The sequence below is a fragment of the Heliangelus exortis genome, chromosome 1 (genome assembly GCF_036169615.1).
Source record: "Heliangelus exortis chromosome 1, bHelExo1.hap1, whole genome shotgun sequence".
NCBI classification, from domain to species: domain Eukaryota; kingdom Metazoa; phylum Chordata; class Aves; order Apodiformes; family Trochilidae; genus Heliangelus; species Heliangelus exortis.
The window spans coordinates 81,983,804-82,009,047 of record NC_092422.1 but is presented as its reverse complement, the minus strand read 5'-3'; the positions used below and the strand labels follow the sequence as shown (position 1 = coordinate 82,009,047).

At 36.3% G+C, this 25,244-nt stretch overlaps 1 protein-coding gene across 12 annotated transcripts in view; it reads left to right on the top strand.

Annotated features, from left to right (window-relative positions):
- DMD (dystrophin) overlaps positions 1 to 25,244 on the top strand; it is a 1,120,784-nt gene that overhangs the window by 265,713 nt on the left and 829,827 nt on the right. For all 12 annotated transcript variants that reach the window (XM_071750505.1, XM_071750583.1, XM_071750574.1 and 9 more), the window contains one exon: positions 20,172 to 20,233. In XM_071750505.1, the coding sequence (XP_071606606.1) occupies positions 20,172 to 20,233 (62 nt within the window). Of the gene's footprint in view, positions 1 to 20,171; positions 20,234 to 25,244 lie in introns of those variants that run through there.

Sequence of the window (25,244 nt, the reverse complement as noted above, 5' to 3'; positions counted from 1 at the left end):
GAGAGGGGGGCAGCAGAGATACCAGCACACCACCCCACCTTGTAGGGAGTGAAATTGAATGGAATTGTACACTGAAGCACAGATGTCTTACAAATACTCAGAACATCTGGAATATCTTTTGGGTGGTGGGACTTTTTGTGATTTTAGATTTGCAGACCCAGAAGTGGCAAAGCCACCAGTCCTTACATGGTTTCTCACTCACAGGAACCCCAACTTTTCAGAAGCTTGGAAAATATGAACAAAGCTACGCCTATTAGATTTGTTAAAAGTGGTAGAAATGTAACACCTAAAATGTGTCAACACAATGAATGCATAAAATAGTCATTAATTCTTGCAAACTATAAATAGTCAAGCATTTTCCAAGAACTGCTGAGATTTACATCTCTTCAGTCATCCAAATGTCCTGATTGGTGGGGCTCATTACTTGAAATATTTGTTGATAGCTGGTTATTCCATTATGATCTCCTAGACTTTCTATATACACCGAGAAGAAAAATGTTATAGCACTAATTAATCTCAGTGGTTGATAGTAGGTTGTCAAAAACCACCAGTGATAGGAAAGTTGTATGAGATACATGATCTATGGCCTTCATTATATTTAACAGCTCTCAGAAATGTGCATTTTAACCATCAAGCCTAATTGCAGTTTGTAAAGTGAAGATGAAAACTAGTAATAATATTTTAAAAAAGACATCTGCAATCCAGTACAGTATAAAATTTAAAAAGAGCTACTTACTCATACTAGTTAAAGTTTGTGTTCCTAGATTAGATCATGGATTTAGGAATGGGAACTCCATTTAATTCTTACTTTAGTGTCATTGGAATTGAAAACCATCTTCATAAATACTTAGAAGTGGGGAGGACACTTCTTGCTTGAAGAGTTTAACAAAAATCTTCAAACATTATTGGATATATGTGCCATCTTTCAGAAATCTGTGGAAAGCTATGTGAGCATATGGGTAATAGAGTGACTTGGATGCTTGAACTCTTGCACAAATATAGATCATATGTGTGATTATTTTTCTTCTGTGACAGCTAATCTGTCACAGAGTAGTCTGATACATCTGAAGGTCAGAACTCAGTGCAAAAACTTCACTATTTTAAACATGTGCATCTGTGTGTGTATGTGTGTGTATTGGAATTGGTTCATTGGGTAGTCATTTAAGATACATATCACCTGATAAAAATACTGCAAAACTGGAATATGGATGCATTTGAAAATTACATCACAATTTTAAAAATAATTCTTAATTTGATTCTGAATCACTTTGTTGATGTTTTTTATAGTCTACTGAATGTACCTAGAAAGTCTGTGTTAACTAAAAATCAATTTTCTGGCTGAATTCCTGTTTTGTAGAATTAAAATGAATTCACCTGCAGTTTTTCATATTTATATAATTGTATGGTGTAATCAAGTGCACAAAATGTTAATACTTGGATTATTTTGCCAGTAATAATTCATTCTCTAAAGCAGCATCTAATCTCACTAATAATTCGTTCTGTAAAGTAATACCTAATCTCAACTCTTAAAATTGTAAATTTCTTATATTTCTGAAAAGGATAGCAGTAAAAGTCAAAGCCAGCTTTTGAGTATTGGCTCTGCTACTCTCAATGTAATCCAAGTAATCATATGTGATTTAGGAAAGTATAAAAACCTTTTCAAAGATGTAAAGTTCTATGGAAAATACAAAGTTTAAAATAATATAATAGCTTGGGAAAGCTGTTAAGTTTTGCAAACTGATAATGGGCTATAATTCTGTAATTTTATTATTACTTAACATTATATTATATTATACTCACTGCACTTATTTCAGTCTATGCTGCTTGATCTGCCAAGACTGTAATACTCACTAGTGTTGGTAATCCAGCCACATGCATTGTTTCAAGCAATAGCACTGCTTTTTCCCCTACTTCCAGTCAGGAGAGTGATATCTGTGAAATATGAATGCACTTTTTATCTTTTTTTTTTTTTTTTTTTTTTTTTTCTTTTACCTTTTCTTTCTGCCCATGCAGCATTTTTTTTAAATTTATTTTTTAAAGTTGAAATGTGCAGTAGGAGACCTAAACTGTGAGAGTGCTATAGATGTAAAATCATAGAATCACAGAATAGTTTGGGTTGTAAGGGACCTTACAGATCATCTATTTCCAGCCCCCCTGCCATGTGCAGGGACACTTCCCATCAGACCCAGGTTACTCAAAGCCCCATCCAACCTGGCCTTGAACATAGAATTAGAGGGGACCTTAAGGACCACCTGGTTCCAAACCCCCTGCATCTGCAGGGACACCTCCCACTAGACCTTGCTCAAACCTTGAACACTTCCAGGGAGAGGGCAGCCACAACTTCCCTCAGCAACCTGTGCCACCAACTCACCACCTTCACAAGGAAGAATTTTCCAATGTCTTGACAGTGCAGTATATTGAAAAGGAGGTGTGTATCCATTCCATTTTAAAATAAAAGCCAACCAATCCTTAAACGGTTGCCTTAAGTATATTTATATAAATCAACAGCTTGAAGAAAGATTAATTGTTTCTGTTTCTAAAATTATAAAAATTTTCAACTTTCAAAAAAACCTCAAGTTCTGATGAGAAATTGTCATAAATATTGCTTGTATTCTCATATTTTGTGTGAGGTTCATGTGGTACAAGACAATGACAGTGAAAAATATTGAAAAAATACAGCAAAGAACATTAAGCTAATTATAGCTACTGTGTGGTCTTCTGATTATTCACTATTCTTAGTGAATCTGGAAGTCTCAAATATCCATCTAATGATGTATAAAGAGTTAAAAAATCAATTAATAAAAACAGATGTCTCATATCTTAGACTTTTTTCTTACAGTATTAATGCACTTTTAGAGTGGAAAAGTTGAAACATAAAGTCATACTTCCATTCCCTATGATTTTTTTTAAGGGTCATTATGCCCTGCTTTTTTCCTGAAGAGAATTTATGCCACATCAAAATGCATAGTCATATTTTAAAATATTTTTAATTCATATTGCTTCTGTATCCTGCTTCTTCCTCTTCCTCAGTTAACAGGTCTTTCAATATATTTGCTGTTAACACTGAAAATTATTTTCTCATGACCAGACCTAGCTTCATGAGGAAATGGAAATGGTCAATGAAATTTTTCTGTATTTAAGTTATTAGTCAGACTCACGTTGTTTAATTCAAAAGTTCAGTCTGTGTTTTGAATAGTTCTTTACAATGTACAAAACCTAGAAGGAGCAAAAACCTGCATTTTATTCTATTACCTAATATCTTCAGGCCAAATCATATGAACAAACACTATTTAGGATCAATCTTAAGCATTCTTTTTATTTTTGAGTATTACCTTTGGGTGCAGTTTGAATGAAAATAATTTAAAAGGATGAGCCTTTATGCACACTGCTTTCCTTAGTTGTTAGACAGTTCATGTGGAGAACTGTGTATTCCCAAAGTTCATTTTTCATTCAAGACTGAACTGTTGTTATGGTCCTAGGTAACATTAAAATTTATTTTTGTTTTGGATCCGCAAAACAAAGTCCAACCGTAGAAGGGTCGGGTGCAAGCAGATTTTGACAGTTGACACAGGCAAAATGATAGAGCCAGGTAAAAGAGGGAGAGAGGAAAAGAAGGTATAAGAGAGAGAGAGAGAGAGAGAAAAGTGGAGAAAAAGGGTAAGAAAGTGGGAAGAAAGAATGAGAGTGAAAAGTCACCCTCAGGGGCCCAGCTGCCCATCGAGTTTCTTCAAGATGTCGCTGATCCTGGGCAGGGCCCGATGCAGACGGGGCTGGGTCAAGAGACGACCAAACAGCCACAGCCTGGACAGCCCCACATATACCCCTGAGTTCCTTTTGTTCCCAAGGGGCAGCTGTCAGTCAGCTGGCACAGCAGCCAGGGGCACTGGCATCAGAGCCATAGCAGACAGGCTGCCTGGAGGGGGGGCTTCCAGCACACAGCTCTTATCTCTTTCCAGGCCACTCCCCACTCCATCCCAGCCCCCTCTGCCAGGTCCATCAGCATCAGTACAACCAAGGTGGCTTCCTCCGCCCTGGCCAGGGTAATCCTGCCTGGGGGGACGTCCCAGCATTGAAGGGCCTTGGAAAAGGGGAGGAATCTCCACCCAGTAGTTCTTATCTCTTTCTGGGTGTCACCCCCTGCTCAGCTCTGGTCAGGCCAGGTCCTCCACCCTAGCCACGGCTATTCACTTTAAAATTGCTCCTTTGAGACAATTTCAAATCAGTGAGATCAGACTCTCACAACTGTGAATGGATGAAGAATGCCCAAGAGTTCAGATGAACCCTGTTTCCTTTTTAATGGAAAAATAAAATACAAATGGAGATCATTTTAAGAGTTCCATTTCCGTTGATTGCAGTGTAACACTCATGTCAATTTCACCTTTCTAAGTTGGTTTGTATTCATTAGAAATCTATTCTATGTTCCTTTCATCACTCTAGCTGCCTGCTGCATGATTTTCTACTTGTTTCATTAAATGAACAGCAGCATTTTTATTTTTCAAAACTAGAATTTGGCTACAAATTACCTGGATTCTGCTGTCGTTTTAGGTGGTGCCTGAATGTCATAGTAACATTGTTTCTGTTGGTTAATTAGATATCCAAGTTATTTAACCTCTGTGTGTCATTGTCATCAAGCTGATGATCCTGATGAAGAATGCCTGACAATTAGTGTTGTAGAAATACCAAAATAACATAGATATTATTTATGTGGCTGCTAAATTAGTTGTTAGGCATTGTGAATATTCCTCACTTCACAAAATTCTCAAAAAAGTATTTTCTTCTTGGCTCTTATATTAGCCAAAGTTGTGAGTTAAGTAAAAGGAGTAAAATATAGAAGTCACTCTAATTTCTTCCATCCTGATCTGTGCTGAATTAGCCTAAAGGTCCATCTAACAATAATTTGAAACAAGAATCCTTTACATGTTAGATAATACCTTGCATCTTCTGGATATCAGTAATTAGTTGGCAGTGATGCTAAGCACTGCCTCAGGATACTTGTGTTCAGATCCATCTGAATACCTTTCCACCATTAATTTTTATAAATCCTCTTTAATTTTTTTTACACATATGGCCTAAGGGGGTTGTACTTTCAGGAGTTCCACACTGCAAGTGTGAACCATATGGAGAATGGGTAACCAGATTCAAATGCTGGTGTATGAAAACATGAAAGAAATTAAAGAGTGTGCAAAGGAGGTATATTATTGATAAATTAAAGGAGAAATTTGAAGAAAATAAATAGGAATTACACTTGATCTGAGCAGGAGAGGAGGAAATATGCTTTCTAATGGTGGAAACATTGAACTGTTTTATACCATGCTGTCTGAATAAAACCATGATAAATGATGGGTAAAGTACTTGTCGAACCCTTTTCATGGGTTCTACACCAGCAACTCCACCATGCTGACTCAGCTGTTATTGATAATAACAGGTTATGTGCCTTGGCCAGCTTTTTCCCATTAGGCTTCCTTCAGAACTCTAAGCATACCTACCAGCCCTGATGACTTATTGCCATAGAACCTACTGGTCTGGCCTTACACTTCTCTCTTTATTTAAAATTTGAACTGCTCTGATCTAACTGCTGCAAAGAACATGTCAGGTATGGGAATCTCCTCAGCATCTTCAGCAGTAAAGACCAGCATGAAGATGACTGTCTGCAATGGATTATTAAACCCTCAATGTCCATACATGTTGCGTGGCTTCTTTCTAGTGTACTTTTTAGTACTTGTTTTTATCATCTATGCAGGTGTAACCTATGCAAGGATGCAAATCCTCCTGAAATTCCTTTTCAGCCCTCTCAATTTCTTGCTTCCATTTTAGTGTTGGTGTTGAAGCAGTTGAAGGTTTTGCCCTTACTCAGTGTTGCATGTGCTTGTCAGCTGATAGTGCAGGTGGTTCAATTAGCTTTTCTTATTTTTGAGGTCATGTGATTATTCAGAAACATACTCTTTCTTAGCTCCATTTTGGTATACGGTTAATTTTGTTCATCTTGCTACAGCTGTTTGAGGCTATGGGATTGAACCACTACAGAATTGCAAAGTAATAAGGCTATTGGTAACAGTAAAGTAATTCATATGAAATTCACTTTTTGTAAAAAACTTATTTTTTTACTATTCTGAAGTTTGACTGCACTTGTTGAATATTGTTGAATATTCAAAATAATTGTACTTTAATATATTCTAGTAGCTGTCAAGGCCACAGTATAACATTCCCAGCTTCTTAGAAAATATTTGTATCAGTAGTTTCTGGAGATGTATACTCTTTTCTTCTCTTTCCTCTCTCAATAAGGTATCTAGTATTTTCACATTTATGGTGTATATTTGGTTTCTATTTAAAATACTACTTTTGGCTTGTATGTACGAAGAAGCTGCTGCTTTATCATCATGGGAAAAACTTGCTGAATGGGATACAAACCCAGTTAGGAGTAGTAAGGTTGTCTTCTTGTGCACTTAATGCTAGGTCATGCAAAAGAAAAGCCTACTTTTGAAAATACATTTTCAAATATTTGTGTAGAGGGGCAAATTGTTTGCCTTCTGCATACATTGTATGGCATTCCCATTTCCAACTCATTTCAGAATGGAATGGAATGGAATAGAATGGAATAGAATAGAATAGAATAGAATAGAATAGAATAGAATAGAATAGAATAGAATAGAATAGAATAGAATAGAATAGAATAGAATAGAATAGAATAGAATATTTCAGTTTGAAGGGACCTATGGTGATCATCTATACCAATTGCATGACCAATTCAAAAGTTAAAGCATGTTTTTAAGGGCATTGTCCAAATGCCTGCTGAACACTGACAGGCTTAGGGCATTGATCACTCCTATGGAAGTCTGTCCAAGCCTTTCTAAAATCTAGAAAAACTACATCTACCACCATCTTCAACCACAAGAAAGGTGACCTTATTGTAGAAGGATATCAAAGTTGTTAAGCAGGACTTCTCTTTTATGAACCCATGTTGACTGTCCCTGATGATGGCATTATTCTTTAAATGTCTTTCAGTAGTATTCATATGATCTTGTCCATAATTTTTCAAGATATTCAGGTTGGAGTAGGAGGTCTCCAGCTCCTTGGGTCTTCCCCCATGCCCTTTTTGTGGACTGGAATAATGTTGGCTAACTTCCAGCCAGCAGGGATGCCCCCAGACTCCCAGATGATAGAGAAGAGTCCTTGCCAGCTCCTTTAGTATTCTGGAAAGAATCCCATCAGGTCCTGTGGACTTGTAAACATTCAGCTGATCCAGCTGGGCTCTTACAATTTCTGTGTCCACAAATGGAAAGTCACTATTCCGACACTCACTGTCCTCTGATGCAGGGGACTGGGCAGCCCAGAGTCTTTCAGCATTATTAAAGACTAAGGCAAAAAGCACATTGAACATCTCTGCTTTTGCTTCATCACTATTAATCAGATTACCATCTTCAGAAAGTATCAGTCCAATGTTTTCTTTAAACCTCCTCTTGCTGTTAACATCCTGAAAAAATCCCTAGTAATCTGAAACAGTGTCCAATTTAAGCTTTTATTAGATTTTGGCTTTTCATGTCTTCTCCCTGCATAAATGAACCACAGCTCTGTGGCGCCACCTACAATCAAATCCCACATAAGTCCTCTTGATAAATAGCTAGCCTAGGAGGGCATCTTTCCTAATTGACTTACTGAATACCTGTGACAAAAAGTTATCCATTATAAAATTCAAGAATTTCAAATGCATGCTCAATGCATCACTATAATATTAGCAGTTGATGCCTGGGAAGTTGAAATCTCTTGTAAGGACAAGGACTAGAAATCCAGAAATTTCTCCTAATTGCCTGTAGAATAACTCATCCTGGCTGGGAAATCAATACCAGACACCCACTACAACATTTCTGGGTTTTTTTTCATCCCTTTAATCCTTGCCCAGAGGCTCTCAACCATATCATCGCTAATTGTAAAGACTGTGCAATCAGACCTCTCCCTTATATATAGTTTGTCACCTCCACCTTGCCTGCTATTTTGCTATTGTTAAATGAAACTTTTCTTAATTTAGTAGAGGTATGAAAATTAACTAATGCAATACCTTTTTTTTTTAAGTATGTCTTCTTATGCATGTTATAAGTTGAAGAGATATTGTTGTCTTGGAAAGCATCCATGAAATCCTAACCTGTTTCCAAGTGTGATTTCAAAGTTTTAGAACACCTCATTATTCCCATCTGACTTCAGTAGCACTTGTGCATACTCAGATATTTTAAATAATATGTCTTTCTTTTTATTGCTTCTATTATTACTTTATTAAAAATGCCTAGAGATTTTAGTATAGGTATATGCAAGCAAAGCAGTAGAAATGACAACTACCTCCTAGGAGGAATCAGTAGACATAAGATGTATTTCTGGATTTGAAAGTTCTGTGATACATGTTTTGAATATTGTGGTGTAACCATAATGCATGGGGAGTCTCTGGGATGCGTAGTGGAAGGGCAGTTGCTTGGAACATTAACTCATTCTGATGTCTCATAGTAGTTTTGGGCTCCTGGGGATAGGGACAACAAAGGAGGGAATATTTCTTGGTCATATCCCCCTGCTAGCTTGTGGGATTTTTAGCCTGTGCAGCCCTGAATGTTTTCATTTGGTCTTTTGTACAGTTCTCCAAGGCAGAAGCCAAAACTTAAGTTCTAATACCTATTCGTTTCTGTTTATGTGTCTGTAGAAGGCATAAGGCTACAAGGAAAATTACTCTTTGCTGTTGCAAAAAACACTGGAATGTAGTTTATGATGTGAAATGTCACACTTGTCTTGAGTTGTCTAGACTGGAAAAGAACAGCTGTAAAAAGAATGACAAATAGATGTTTTTTCTCTTTTTTTAAATACTGAATCTATATTAAGGAGATACCGTTCCTCTTAGCAGAGCTGGTGAGCTGGTAGTGAATTGAAATCAAAATAAATTTTTATAATAGGTAACTCTCAACATCATAATATTTCTTAATCTTCAGTTAATGCTATAGATATGAAATCATTCACTGCAAGCAGTTCTGAATGATATATGAAAAGAAAAATCCCTGATCAAGGGGCAGAATACATACAGGGAGTAAATATCTTAGAGTTATATAAAATTCATGTCTGGTGCAGATGGAAAATCCTAGTTTCAGCTGGGAGGGCATAAGAGCAGCATGAAATAAATAAATAAATAACTCATCTGTCTTGCCTTTGAAAATATTTTTGTAACTTCAGACAATGTCTGCTTAATGAGAAGATGAATGGTTCTCATCTTAAATCAAATATTGTCATGTATTTCACTGGTGCTTCAAACATTCTGATGTGGAGTAATAATTTCAGGGAACTGTTACAAAATGTAACGAACTTTACTGTCTAGAAGTCATTCCTTAACCTTTTCTCCTTCTCTAGCATGGAAAAATGGCTCAATATGTGGATAAGGGAATTATTCTCTATGCATGTGCCTTTTATGTTTCCCAATTCTTTCTACTCCACCCTCCCAAGATATCATTAAAGTACTGCTCTTTATCCCCATGTGTGGAACAACTCTCTATAGCCCAGCACTGATTTTACTTTTGGCTACTTCCTTGGACATCTTGAAAATAATCTGAGAAGCAATTGCACAGGTACAAACAATATGTTTAACAACAGGTAGAAACATAGGTTGTTCCAGAGTCAATATAGACATTAAATGTTTGTAAGTGGGACCTATGCCTGACTCCTTAAAAAGAAATGCATCCTGGACCTTCCCTGTGTGTCATAGGCTGCCTTCTCCTGAACACAGTACTTAGAAAACAGAAATTGGACCAGAAACCTATGCTATGCAAAGTATAGCTTTATAGACTAGGATGCTATGTCATCCAAAGAGCTTCTTTTGTGTACAGTGATGTAATTTCTATAGTTTATGCCTGTTCCATATGATGGTGATTTTTTCCTCGCTGGTTTCTGGGGAAAAAAAAAACCCAAAAGGGTTGGAACTATTGGTGGCTCTGGGCAGACTGCAGAATTCCAAGTGTAATGCATTTTCTCTATAAAAATATTAAAAAATGTGTTTTCTTTGTAATGGTGGTCACATATTCGGGATGAACAGTACAACTGCTATATGTTGCATTCTCTTTTTCTATATAATAACAAAACCAGTCAACCCTCCCTTCCTCCATATTCTTTCAAGTTGACTTTTTTCATTCACTTACCAACTAAAGTTGTTAAATGAAAAACTAAAAGATTCAAAAAGAAAGGTATAACTACTTACAGTCTACACTAGACTTTGACTGTTTGCAAAGTGTTGCTGTCAGAAGTCCATTACTTTCATTCCACAAAGACTTTTTATTAACATGCTTTTTTGTCTTTAGTCTTCTATCAAGCACCAATATTTAGATACTTATCTAATTTTATTATCCCTCACCTCTATGAACCCGTAGCAGTTTTCCCAAATGTGAGTTAGTATGAGGTAGCATATTAAGCATATTAACTTCTGAAAAGTTAAAATTCTTGAGTCACTTGAACAATTGAGCCACCAGAAAAAGCATAAATATCTGTGAAATTGGGAGAGGAATTCAGGTCAGTTCTATTAGGTTTTTTTCTTCTACCTCCAGATGATCAGTATCAACAGGGGATGTTTAAGTGTTTCATCTTACTCTCTGACTTTATTTTCTCCCCTTTAGAGAGGGGAATGCTTGGGAATGGTAAGAAGCAGCCAAGAGACTTGACAACATGCAATCTGTTATGACTCTGTGAATGAAATAAATCACCACTTTTATTTAGACACACTCATTGTTTCTTTGGCTGCTTCAAGCTTAAAACAGGAGTGGAAAACAATGACCATTTTACCTTTAATTTATATAGCTAATCTTAGAAGCATGTTTTCTTTTCCTTTAAAGATTTGCAAATAATGTGTAATAAGGTGAAGTCTAGCTGTGGACTAGTAAATGTTATAATATTTGCTGTGACAGTATCTTCACTGTAAGAAAATGGTGCGTGTATTCTAAACAGTTGCATATTAACACCTTGATCTCATTAATTGCAAACTTCTCTGATATGTGTCTCAGTGGCAGCCTCTGCTAATTACCTCAGACACTAATTGGGTCAGATGGAATAAAGTAGGCAGCAGTCACTCAGGCAGACTAGAACAGCCTGTTCTCTAATTGCCTTTGACAGAGGAACAAAGAGAGAACTTGAAATATTACAGACTAGTACTAGCCACCACTGTGCATTGCATGGGTATTTGTAACAAGTCCTTTAAGTAAAAACTGAAACAACTGTTGGTTCTCCATGGTTAACCCATCCTCCTCCCTGTTCTGCATGTGTATGACATGACTTTTGATGGCCTGTGACCATGTGAAGCACTTGTCTTATGGTTTTCATAGGTTAAGTAAATCTGGGAGAAAATACATAAAAGTCTAAGCACTTCTAAGATTTGCATCTATGTATCACTAGGTGGCATTTGCTGAAAACAGTACAGCAGTTTCATGTTTGCATCAGAAGCCTGTGTGAAATGCTAGTCATGAGTGTCATATTTTAGACCCTGTTTGCCTTTTTAAATCTTGATGCTTCTTTCAGCTTCACTTCTTTTTAGTCAACAGTCTAGCATTCAGAAAGCCTGTGGGCTCCTTTTTTCACTTTTCAATGTATGCTGCTCTGGCTGTTCATGAATTAACCTTACTATCCTTGGACCCTTATTCTTTATTAATAAATCTAGATAAAAAAAAATCTCTGCAGCTAAGGAAAGACATGATCAGTCTTACAGTATTTTGTTCTGAACAAAACAAGAATTCTTATGTATTACTCAAAGAAGTGATAAATACCAGGAATGTGGATAGCTTTAGCTGTTACATAATCTTGACTTTTTTATTTTTAGTAATTAATTCTTGTTCTAATAATACTCCCATGCAGTGCCTCTATCACAGCTTACTCTGAGGTGGCCTGATGATCATCTAAATGCTGCCCTCCAAAGTTTAAAAACACAAACAAACAAACAAGACTTAAGGAACCTACAGCCTCCATGTCCTGACAAGAAAAGTTTGCTGTTGGTCACAGCTCTTTTGAGGCAGTTTCCCCCTCACAGTGTATATAGAAACTTTCCTAGTAAAAATCATAAAGGCTAGAGCGATTTAAAATTTTGCAATGATATGTTTCCTATTTTGTGGGTTTTGTTGTGGTTTTGTTTGTTTGCTTGTTCATTTGGTTTTTATGACATTGCTGAAATACAGGATATTCTGTCCCTGCTGTTTTCTGGTATGTAACTTTTCCCACATTGGTGACAGGGACATTTATAACGCTGGGGTTTGCTTCCAGACAGCTTTCTAACAGCATCTGAGGTTAGAGCACTTGCTTTCACTTTGAATTAGTTTCGACAAATCTTGGATAATTGATATAGAAGAGTAACAATGTTTATTATGGGTTGTCACTAAATGTGCTGTGTACACAGACTGGTTTTATTAATGTTTAAGTGGAGAGGATTTTCTCAGTGCTGGCTGTACATTAGGGCTGGCAGGGCTGCTGGTGCCATGCTACCTTCCTGGCCCTATCATGTCCTAGTGTTGCAGTCTTCCCTTTACACAGAGCTGCGTATGAAAACAGGCTTGTGCTATGAGGAGGGGGGAAAAAACAGCTGATGCTGATTCCCTTTCTGCTGCTGACAGTTTCTGTTTTCTCTTGGAAGGGACAAAAATGAGTTAAAAGTAAGAATATCTGAAACTAGGGTTAGCACAGTCAAGAGCATTCAATCATGCCTAGTCAAAGAAGTTAAACCTATCCGTTTTTAAAATGTCAGATAGGTTCTACCCTTTTGTCCAAGTCTGAGCAACACCCAGGGTTCAGCCTTAAGCAGAAACTGGTGCTGTTGTATACTGTCAGTATGATTTCATTGGTGTCTTACTGCAAAAAAATAATAAAATAGTTAAATCATACAATATTCTGCAAATTCCAGCAAACTGCAGTGGTTTCAGCCAGTATAGCACTTCTAGCTGTCATGGGGGTTTGAGTTAAAGCAAATAAGTTGCATCATTTTAGGATATAATGTTTCATCTGCAGTGTTCAGAAAATACTGTTATAAGGATGGTATGATGCTAAAATAGCCTGTGCTTCTAATAATGTTATATTAGGCCTACTTTTTATTTGTCAATGTAGGTATATGACATTGAAAAATAGGTAATAAAAACTTCTCATACAACTTTGAATATCCAAATGAGGAATTATATATGTCCATGTAAAGGTAACTTAAGTCATAAGCTGAATTCCTTCCTTTTTGAACAGCAGCTTCTCAGGCAGAGAAGAATAGGATTGTTCGTTAATTTTAAGAACTGGGGTTTTTTTTGTTGTTTTGTTTTGTTTCTTTTTAACTCTGATGGATTGAAATACTGGTCCTTCGTAGGTGTCATTTAAGGAGGGGTCTTCCTTGGGAAAAAACTTGGGAAAAAGAAACCCAACAAACAAACCCATTAACACTTGTGCTTGCAAAGCTGCAAGTAACTAGGAGACTACTGGCTTGAATCCGTATTCATGAAAGCCTAGAGCCAGAGTGGGTTGAGCCAAGGTTTGAGGCAGGTGTCCTGGAAGTTAATGTGGTGTTTCCATCCCCTTGCCCGGCTTATGAGAAAAGATATAAAATCAGGGACCTCTTCCAGCCCTGCATCTAGATCTTTAACTACTACACTTAATAGTCATCCAGCAAGAAGAGAGCGACCAGCCCATGGGGGCCTTCAGAAAGGTTGTTTCCTATTAGCAGATCTGCTCCTTCCTTCTGGGTGAGATCCATGGACACAAAGAAGTACAATCAGTTCCCAGAGTGTGTGTGTGTATGCATATGTGGGTAGATCAAAGGAGGACTAGGACTAAGACAACTGCTGGGAATACCATTACCAGTGCATGAATTGGAGCTGAATATACCATGTTGTGTATATACTTAAAATGTTCTATAACTGAACTAAAAATATGTTTATTTTCTTTATTTATTTTTAAATCCCATTGGAGTTGTGCTCCTGCTTTTGTCATGAGAGATGCACCAGCTGCAATTTATTTATGGGAAAGGGTTGAGAAATTATGTGGGGTTTTTTGTGTTTAACAAACATGCAGCAAATTACCTTATTTGTTCAAACCTAGATCTATATGTACATTTCACAGCTGCCTGTTTTTTGTTTCGGATATAATATGTAGCTTGTGTTATTCTGGTACTTTTTGGATGCTAGTCAAATCTTTCTGGTTTTGTTTTGGAAGTGGCTAATGCCCTGGGGAGGCAGATCACACTGTTCAGGTTTCCCACACATACTTGAGTGGGCCTTTTGTTGCAACCTGTGATCTTCTGGCCACACAACCAGTGCCTCATCCCTTTTTCTTTCCAGAAAAAAATTGTCTCTCCCTTCTCCCATGCCACTTGTACTTCTCCATATGCCTTTTCCCTCTTTTTTCTCCTAAGCCAAGGAAAAAGCTTTTCCCTCCCCTTCTGTCTTCCAACTCACCACACTCTGCCCCACCCATCTCTCACTCATATTTTGTTACTGTTATTTTCTTCTCTTGCCTTCTGTTCCAGGCTGGCACTATTTTTTATTGTCTATCCTTCATGCCACTCCTGCTCTTTTTCTGCCCTGTGACCTTCATGAGGGTCCCCAAAAGCATTCTGTAGTTTTTCCCTAAATAGCTATTTAGGCAAAGCTAGATCAAAAGAGTGAGACCTTATATAAATACTTATAGCAGATAAGAGAATAAAAAGGTGAAAAGTCAGGACATAATTTTTCTGGAATGTTTATAATGACAGAACAATTTCAGCTAACATAGTAAAATGAGAAAAATACAAGGCTTTCTTAGCCCCAGTTTTGATTTAGGCCCATGGGGTCAGTAGAAATCCTGTAGCCTGGGTTTTATAGCCATTCTCTCTTCTGTTCCCTCAGCAGCAAATGCAGTCTTTCTCTCTCTGAGTTCCTGTATTGGCAGAAGGGATGGGGGAAACAGAGCTAACATTAAAATTTTTTGGTGGAGGAATACCCCTGGTCGATTCCTAAATTTACCTTGAATCTTACTCAGAAAATGTTGATATATGATTTCTGGGAGAGTTGCGTTGTACTTTTTTTTTTTTTTTTTTTTTTTTTGTAACATTAATTTGTTTTTTCTGAATGCTGAAGTCTTCCATTCCTGCTGAGTATTTGAATAGGTTCATCGGTGTTTTGGGAAGCCTCTGACGGCCTGATTGTGGTGATTTTGACTCAGGTTCCACATGAAAGTCTCAAGGGGTAGTACAGGGAATAGGCAGTTCTAGCAGGGTTTAGATAAAATCAACACACTGCTCATCAGTATATTTATAGAAGATGGACAAAGAATTGTGTGTTGCATATTGCCTTACATAAGCAATAGGCTTAAAATCATTGGCTGTCTGTCAAAGCATTCTATTGCATTTCCTGTCATCTTGTGAATGTCTTGGATGACCTCAATGACTGAAAATCATAGCCAGTCCACTCACAAATCATTCAGTCGTTGTATTGAATTGATTTCTTCTTCCCCTCTCAGATAAACAAGAATGGGAAGGGAACATTTCTCAGCAGTGGTAGTTACTGGCAGACTATTGTAACAATGTGCTGAAAATCTCTAAGAATACTGAGTCGATGGAGCCAGAGTATCAGTAATGTGACCATCTCTGGCCTCTTTTGTTCCTAGTGCTCCTTCCATTGCCAGTACTCACTGAAGGAAATCCTGGACTTTACTAAATCTGCATTGTTTGGCTGCTAGAAAATCAAATAGCAGCTTTGATGGTTTTATTCTCTATAGTGCAGTGTTTAGTTGAACCTGCAGTTGCCATGAATGAAGGAATTGACATCTGCCTTCACAGGATTGTTTCCATCCAGTATAGAAGAATTTGTTTTTCTTTTCCTGTTTTCTATTTTCCTTTTATTCTTCTGTCTTCCTAATAGTTCCTGGTAGACAAAACATAGCAATTCAATTATTTTTAAGCCAACTCAAGGCAACACTGTGTAACAATAAAACAAGTCTTTTTTTTTTCCTGTTTATGTTCCAAACTGCGATGGAACTGCTTGCTGAAGCTGCATAAAATATTTTATCATGCAACCAGGCCTCCTATCCGCTCCTGTCTTTGCAGTGATTCAAATACGTTTTATGTCTTTGTTAGCACCTTAAAGACAGTGGTTGGTTGGTTGGATTAAAATTAAAGTTTATAATCTGAGCATATGGCTTATTTCCTGTGTCCCTGAACTGTCAGTGCACTTTTGTTGAATGTCTTCTCACTTTCAAAAATGGGCTGTACTTGCACCTGGGAAGAATTCCCTGAGCCACTTGCAATGGAAATCACCACCACATTTGTGGAAGGCAAATTGCAGTTGGTAGGAAGGACACAGTTTTGATGTTACAGTCCATAGAAGAAGAGTGGAGTGTCCATCCTTGGAGATGTTTAAAACCTTAAGGATTCAATGTGGCCCTGGGCAACCCAACTCCAGGTGACCTCCAGATGTCCCTTCCAACCTCAACTACTCTGGGAGTTTGTGAAAGCATTATTTAGGTTCAATTATTTAGGTGAAAGCATTACTCAGGTGTGTTGAGTAAGAGAGGCTGAAGGTCCTCTGGAAAAATATGGAGGGATGCATCAGAGAAGAAGCTTCCTTTCCCCACTCCATGTTTTCTGAGGGAGAGTGGCTTGTATCATACAAACAGAATAACGTAGTGACCTAAGTACTTATGTTTCTGAACTTTGGTTTATTTAAAATCTGCTTGGTATTCAGCAGCTCTCATTGTTTAAAAGTTTTGTGGGTTTTTGGTTTTTTGGGTTTTTTTGTTTTGTTTTGGTTTGGTTTTATAACTTGTTAACCACTGTATGATTTCAGAATTGTATCTCAATTACACTGGATATTTTATAAGAAATTTTTTACTGTTGCCATTTTTGATTTTAAAATGTGTGATGATGTTTTAGGGGGTAGAAATAAATGTAGTTTACTAAGGTATGACAACAGTTCTGGCTTTTATGTGGAAAATAGATGAGAGTTTCTTTTGAGTAGTAGGTTGCAAATATGAAATCATTAAGTATCTAGGAAAGTTCTCTGGTAACCACTTGCCATTAATAATAGCATTTTTGTTCTGTTGAATCCTGATTGCATGTTTCTAAGCATTCTTCAGTGTACCACTTGTCTCTATTAAATCTGATTAAATCTTAGAACTGTCCTTTGTCAGATGATTAGCTCAGTTAATATAGCACTTTCTTTCCTGGCCATAATTTAGCCTGGAATAATACTTTTAAAGTCAAATGTGCAGTTAGCTAATTCAAGAGGTTTGCATTTACAGTTGCAAATCTGGATGCTCATCCTGCCAGAAATATACAAGAACTTTAAGATCCATTTGTGAATGTTTCTAGTTAAAACAAGGTCTGCACAGTGGTATTAGAGGCTCACTGTAGTGCATGAAAATTAGGTATATCTCCCAGCTCAGTACATATATATATATATTTTTTTTTTTCTTTTTTTCCTCTGGAAGGTTTTCTCTAAATCTGAGAGTGTTCATTTTCCAAGTTGTTAACCTACAGAAAGAAGGTTAAGCCTGTTCCACTCAATGTCTGGCATTTTGGGTAACATGTATTTTTGCTGTGGGAAGTGATTACATTATTATTGTAATAAAGGAATTCAGGATCCATGCAGTGTTTCATGTTTAGATTTAACCTGAAAAGAGACAATATGCTGTTCTACCATCTTAAAAGAAAAGAATTAAACATATTGTATCACCCTTGAATAGCTAAAAGAATTACCTGCCTGGCCATTTGATTGTTGGTATTTCCTCACAGTAGAAACACCTGAAAGGGCATTCATCAGCTTGTTTCTGAAGGTTCTGTTATAAACACAGCATTATGAAAGTGTCAGCTGAGTGTTCTTGGCATCCTTCTGCAGCACCTGGCAAATGCCATTCAGCTTCTACATCTAGCATTCAATCCATAAATGTGGGTTGGGAGAACATCTTTTTTTTTAAAAAAAATACCGTGCTTACTGTGGGGATATCATGTTGTGCACTACCAAAAGATTTGTTCTTTTTAGGGTAGGAGGCTACCACTAAAAAATTGTTGTGGTATAAGCTTGACAGAGCAAGCGTCTAGAGAGAAAAGTGCTTGAAATTATCTCAGGATAAATACAACAGCAATGGTGGGTAGATGTGTCTGTAAATATAGCAGAGCATTACCTGAACTTTGAATATGTTTCAAATGTTTAAATTGTGGGTATAATTCTCACTTCCTTTGGGAGACCCTGGTTTTTATTTGGTTGATGGACATGGATTAGTAGGTGACTAGCAGTTGATTCTCTGGCATGTATCTGTGTGGAAAAGCAAAAAAGACATGCACTGTTACTGAATATTTTGTATTGCTGCTCTGGAGTGGAAAAGAGAAAATTTGAAGGCTATGGAAAAGGCTTTTGGTTGTTTCTTTTTCTGTGCTAAATCCCACACAATGTCCTACCCCATTTTAATGTTTCATGTGGCATTTTTATCAGAAGTTATTTATATGTAATATTTTATATAAAGTATGTGAATAAGTTTGTAATCCAACATCGAGTATCTATCTTCTAGCAACAAAATGCATCTTCCATCTCCCATCTCTCTTGTGTTGCACATAGATGAAAAAAAAAACCCAACTAATAAATAGCTTACTAACCATTGACAAAGAGGGAAATGATGTTTGTAGGGAAAAATGTTTAACAACTTTAGCAACAATTACTATTAAAAGCATGCACCTCCTGTTGCTTTTTGATGAATCTCTAACTGTTCAAGTATTACTTTCTGCCAAGGGAGGAAGCAAGCAGCACTATTTGGCATAGATGGCAGTAGGGCTCTTTAAAGTTTATTCTAGCAAATATTCATATACTAGTGGCAGAATTCATATAATGCCTGGCTTCTATGGCATGTTTTCAGTAATACAATGGCAATGTAAATTTTCTCATTGATGATCATCTGAAAGCAATTAGCCTGTCTTCTTCCTGCCTGCAGATTTTTTTTTTAAGAAACAGTAGTGTAGCAAACTCAAGTATTATTTTTTCATGTGTATATTGTGTTGCTGAGAATTGAAAATATTCTTGTTAAAGTCAGTTTCAAAGTTGTCTATTTAGGTGAGATTTTAAGAACAAAGAATATATTTGTATCAAAAAATATTTACCTTGTCTCCCTGGTGGAAGGGTGGAGGGAGAGAAAAAGTACATTATTAATGGTGTGCATTTCTCGTATAGCTCATCCATACTTGCCTTTCAAATTCAGATGAATCCATTAACATTATTAATTGCTGAACATTTCAGATGGAAATTTAAAATCCCTTAAATTTATTTAAGAGGTGCAGAGAGTTTTGCTGCAAACCAACAGACATCATTGAGTGAGCATTATTTTAGTTAAGCATTCTGCAGCCTTTTTCCTTATGCCCTTTCATTTTAGTTTGGTTTGACTTTGTCATGCAAAGAGGTCTGTCCTTCTGTATTATTTCAAGGGATGATGTCTAATAGTTACTTCCAATCAATTGCTTATTAGGTTCTACTTTGCAGGCACCTTTCGTTTCCCACCTACATAAAATACATCAGAATTGTACCTTTGTGTGTCAAGGTCCATTGTGCATCAAGACTCTACTTAGGTACAGAAATCAAAGCCTAAGATAATCATCTCCCTCTACAATTTCATGTATTGCTGAAAAAAATGTAAATGTGTGGTGTGGGGTTTTTTTCTTCTACTGGAGGTAATGAATGCAAACAGATAAATAGCTGCAAAGCAGAAAAGGCATAAAGTATAGTAGGGGCTGCCAATTCAGAATTGTCATTGTGATCCAGAAGATTCTACATCTGCAAGGAATTTGAGGATGTGCATATAAACTTGTTTCTAAAAGGATTGTAGCAGATTTTCCTGTTGCCAAAGCCATTGGGTAATATGTTTTTTAACACTTACATGAAATCTAAAGTTTTACTGGATCATTTCAGATCCTACTGCAACATGTTTCCTTCCAGAAGAAAGGACACCACATAATGGGTGAGATGAGCTAGGGATCTAGGCCATTACCAGGAAGGGAACCTGTGGGCTTTCAGAATACATTATTGTCATTGACTAGAAAAGAATGCATCCAAATAGGTGCCCTAAATGAGTTTGAATTATTACTAGCAGCTTTACAGCAATCCAAGACCAAAGCTTTAATTAGTAATACTGTACTATTTATTTCTTGTTTCATATTTCTAATGAAGTGCTTTGCTTTTCCCTGGCAGATGAACGGGAAGATGTTCAAAAGAAAACATTCACAAAATGGATAAATGCACAGTTTGCTAAGGTATTTAAATTTTTTTATTTATTTATAAACCAATATATGCTCTGTATATTGCAACCCCTGATATTTCTCCACTGAGGCTTAATTTTCAAGGTAACAGCTTGAAGTTTCAAGTATTGCTGAATGCAGTTGACAGAATTATTAGAAAAAATGTCCACGTTTTAGTCTCCTGATTTCATTAGAGACTGAAATGTAAGAAGTCAACCTCTTCTCAGAATGTTCTATGCCTTGATTTATTTTGCCTTTTATCAAACTAGTGATGTATTACTGTTTGTTGGACTCCTTTGTTATGTTCCTGATATGCACAACATTTTTTTCTATTTGGCTTGTCTTTTCTTGTTTCTAATTTCAATCACAAATTTAACAAAAAACAGATGATATGGAGAGGAGCAAGGTCAAAGATAAGAAGTGTGATCCAGTCAGTAAATTATGAAAGTCAGTTATAATACGTTTTGAAGTAGTTATCTTTGTAAACTCTTGGAGAATGGAAAAAATCTCAAGTATACTGGAAAAAAAGAGCAAATAACTAATTTAAGGGAGCTTCCTCAGGCAGTATAATAATAATTTTATTTTCCATACACAAGAAAAAATGTGTTTCAACTATTAATGCAGTTAAACATATTTTAATTCCTGGAAGATAGTTACTGATCTGTGTTTGCTAATAATAAACTAAATCAATACCATAATTTGTCATTTCATCTGCTAGGGAATAATTAGCAATAGACAACAATGAAACAGTACCTGTGAAACAGTAGCTTCTGTTTAGTCTGTATTTGATCATGTCCCATCTAATTCTCTTCATTTGAGAAAAAAAAAAAAAAAGTTTGAATATCATAATGTTGAAAAAATTGGTCAGCAGTGACTCAGTCAAGCAGAGAGTCCCAGAGGACTTTACCGTGGTCTGAAGCATTTAATCTTATAGTGATTCAAATGATTTAGACAGCACAAATTTGTGTGCAGCATCTTTACAGCACAGATTCCAAGCAGTTTGGAGGACTAGACAATCTTGAACAAATGGTCTCAGCTTAATCAATGAGATATAAGACAAGTGTGAAGTATTATATTTAGGACAGTAGTAGTCTGCATACAGATGGGGCTAAGTGGGCTGGCAATAATAAAGCCAAGGAAAGCTCTGGGAAGTACAGTGAATCACAAACAAAATGGGTGAGCAACATGGGACTATTTAAAAAAAAAAAAAAAAAAAAAAGAAAAAGCAAATTTATGGCACTGTGGTTCAAGTTTTTCTTTGCCTCATACATCACCTGTGTTTTGGGCAGTCTTTTTATTTCAGCAATCAATCTACAGAAAACCTCTTGATCTTTAAATCTGGGGAAAAATTACTCTTGTCCTACAAAGCTGTTATTCATAACAACAGAATAGTTGGGCTGAAGTGGAAAAGTCACGTGTCCCATAAGCTTATTAGTATTTGCTGGCTGCCTGTGAGGTACAAATGCAGAAAATGTGGTTTGCTGCTCAGTATATAGTCATGTACCATGCAAACTTGATTCTTGCTGAGTTTTCAGGACAGAAATATAAGAGGCCCTGCTTGTATTCTGCTGCAACATGAGCAGTCATAGTTGATACCTGTGTACTGTCCTCGGACTGTGGTTCTTCCTCTTCTAAAGACCAGTATGTTTTGGGAGACGTGGTCTTCAAAATCTGAAAGTGGATCTCAATGTAAAATCTACAGTTTATTTTCCTCCTCCACTCCTTCAGTGGTTCAAATCCATCTCTGTTTCTAGCTGGGGAATTGATTTCAGATAATGGGATGCTCCAGCTTAGTGATTTCTCATCATTGTTACCTTTGTAAAAGTGTTAAATAAATTATTTCCTTTGTAGAATTGGTTTAAATTCACTCCTATGTTGTTCTAGAGGTGCTGTCTTCAGCAGATTTGACTATGAGTTCAGAATTAAGATAAAGGAATATATTATACCACTCATTTATCTTTTTTTTTGTGAATAATGAAATCCATGTTTTTAATGAACTGTAAAATATTTAGGATTTTCTAGCATTGTTACGATTATACAATTGCCACCCATCCACCACAGCAAAAAACCTAATAGCCTACTTATGGAGTCCAAAGGAAAGCTTTAGTTCTAAATGCTCTAAATATTCTTTTGTGTTGAGTCTGAGGTGGAATTGTCCTCCAGAGAGCTGTATCCTTTTCCTCCAAGTTCTGTGTGTAGAGTACCTGTGAATCAGTACTCTTACTCTCATGGTAAACTTTGAAAATACTCACATCTGCAAAATGATTCCACATGACTAGTAGTATAAAAATAAATAACACTTTTAGTGTCAGAAGTAAATTGTTGAAAATTGATTTTCTAATGTATGTGTCAGTAGCATCATTAAGAACCCACATATAATTTTTATTTAGGGATGAAAAAGAATTCTATTTTTTGAATCACAGGCCTGGAAAGAAAACAGTAGTTGTTCTGTCCACTTTGACTCATATGCCCTGAGTTCAGCAATTAACTCTGCTATCTCTTAGCTAAGGAGTTACATCCCTAACATGAAATCCATGAAGAACCCTCCACTGTACCATCTTGCCTGTTTTCTATCTGTGATGTGCAGACCCTAGAAACCTCTGGAGTGCTAGCAAAATGTCTGTGAAAGGATATCTAGGAAAAGCTAGCAGAACTGTCACCAAAATTACAATTGCTATGGGTGAGGCCATGTCTCCAAATTACTTTTACAGGTTGAAGTGGGTGCTCTAAATGGAAAAGCAGGCAAAATATTTTTTCATGTCTCTTTTACAGCTTCTGTAAATAACAGGTTTCCTCTTCCTCTTCTCTCATAATGTCAATGAGATAAAACAATTAAATTGTAATTTGTAAATTGTAATTTGTAAATTAAAAGTATAGGAGAAATGGAAGGACATAATCCAGAAGACCTTCCAGACCAGTTTTTCCCCTTCTAATCATAGTAATTGTGTATGACTTTCTTCCGTGAGTCTTTGTTGGTTTACCACCAAAATAGCATACAGTAGGTTGAAACTCAAAGCAGCACTAAGGACAGGGCATATATTACTTATAATAATTTCATTTTAAAAGAGCTTTTCATTGTCCTCAGAAGTTTATTTATAAAATAATGAAGTTCTGCAGAGTGCATGTAATGGTAGCAAAAGTACCTTTTGTAACCTAGTTTTCATTAATAGAACAATAATTGGAGCTCTCACAAGAGATGTATCTAGTCCTGGGCATGGTAACTTTTGCTCAAATCTCAACTTTTAAAATTTAAAGCAACTGAAACCTTTATTTATAAATAAGAAACAGATTCTTAACTGGGTTTTGGGAGAATCCAAATATATCATGAGACCTGATGGGTATCAGTGCTCTGCTGGAACTTTGAAACAGCCATAATAATTATATTAACAATGCCTATGCCCCATTTTAAATGAGCTTATGTTGCATCACTGGTTAAACATTTTTACTTGGCTGCTGCATAATAGACTTCAAAAAAGAAACCATTACCAAAGAGGCTCCTATGACTAAAGAAATACTGGCAGTTTCTTTCTTTCCCTCATTATCGAGAGAAATAATAATAAGTGTCTCAAAATACTGACAATTTTAATGTTAGCAAAAAATTTATCTGTTGCAATTACAGAGAAGAGAAGCAGTTAATTGGAAGTTTTGGCAGCTTGAATTTTAGATTAGATCCTATGGCTAACTTGAGGTCAAAACCTTAAACTGTAAATGGGTTTCATGAAAGAATGGTAATTTGTGAATGAATTTTCAACGTTTTAACTTGCAATATCAAAAACCAGATGTTCATAAAATTTCTTTTAAATTCAGAGGCTTAATTATGTTGTCCACATTTCGGCTGAAAAATGTTAGAAAATTCCATAATCTAAGAAGTCTAAGAAGACATTGTATATGGCAGTACATTTCTTTATGTAAACACTGAAATTATTAATCTTCCTCCAGTAGGATCAAGAGTTAGAAAACAGTGAATGGTAAATTTTTAGGGGGCTAGGAGGGAGTGTTTTATGGTTTCTCTACCTCAGGCTTTGCTTTTCCTCCTGTTTTTATTTAAGAAGGCAAAATATGAATATAAATTTAAAGATACCAAGTATTTCATTACTTAGCTATAGGGAAATAGGGAAAATTAGAAATCAATCCTTTTATTATAGAATTTAAGCTAAGAAAAATCGCATCGTTAAGCATTGTAACTAATCTACATCAAACTCCATCAGATGTGCCATTTCTTTTCCATATTTGTGGACTACAAGTAAAAGTCAAGAAATGGAGCTGCAGAAAGGGGGGATTGGGATTGTCAAAGAATCACAAAAACACAGTTTGAAATGTGCAGTATTAGCTCTCTTAAAACTGTTATCTGACTGGTATCTAACTAGTAGCTTATACGCCAAATGAAGGCAGTAGATCAGCGAGCGACTGGTAGGAAAATTAAAATTAAACCCTATACTTGGAAGTTCAGATCATGTGTATGAGAAGACTAGAAAAGATCCCTAGCTGTTTCAAATAATAAAAGTAATCAGTAGGGCATGCTGGTACTGTAGGATTTCAGTTTTAGGATTGAGTTCTAGAGTGTACGTCAGCACTGGCTTTGCAGGACAGACTTTAATGTCATTATAAAGAAGTTCAGAAAAGGTTATTCAGGTAGCTGTGGTGCTTTAGCCATTATGCACAGAATTTAGTGCCTACACAAAAGCTTGTTGGAGCAACAGAGTAAATACAAGTTTGCTGAAGTCCATGTTGCCACAAATTAGCCTGCATTCCTAGTTCAAAAGCATTTGCATCTAGTCCTGTATTTTTACAGTATGTTGAACCTGACACAGCAATGTAGAGGTATTCTCATGTTCTCATGCTGTGTAATTCATCCAGTCTTCATCACTGTTTTCAGCAAAGAAATAAGACTGAGATCTTCCTATATCATCTGATACCTGTTTTGTGTTAAGGTAGAATGAAGAGAGGTAGGAGGTGCTTCAATTTTTTTTTTTTTTTTTTTTTTTTTTTTACCAAATAGAAACTAGACATGCTAATTCTTTTATGA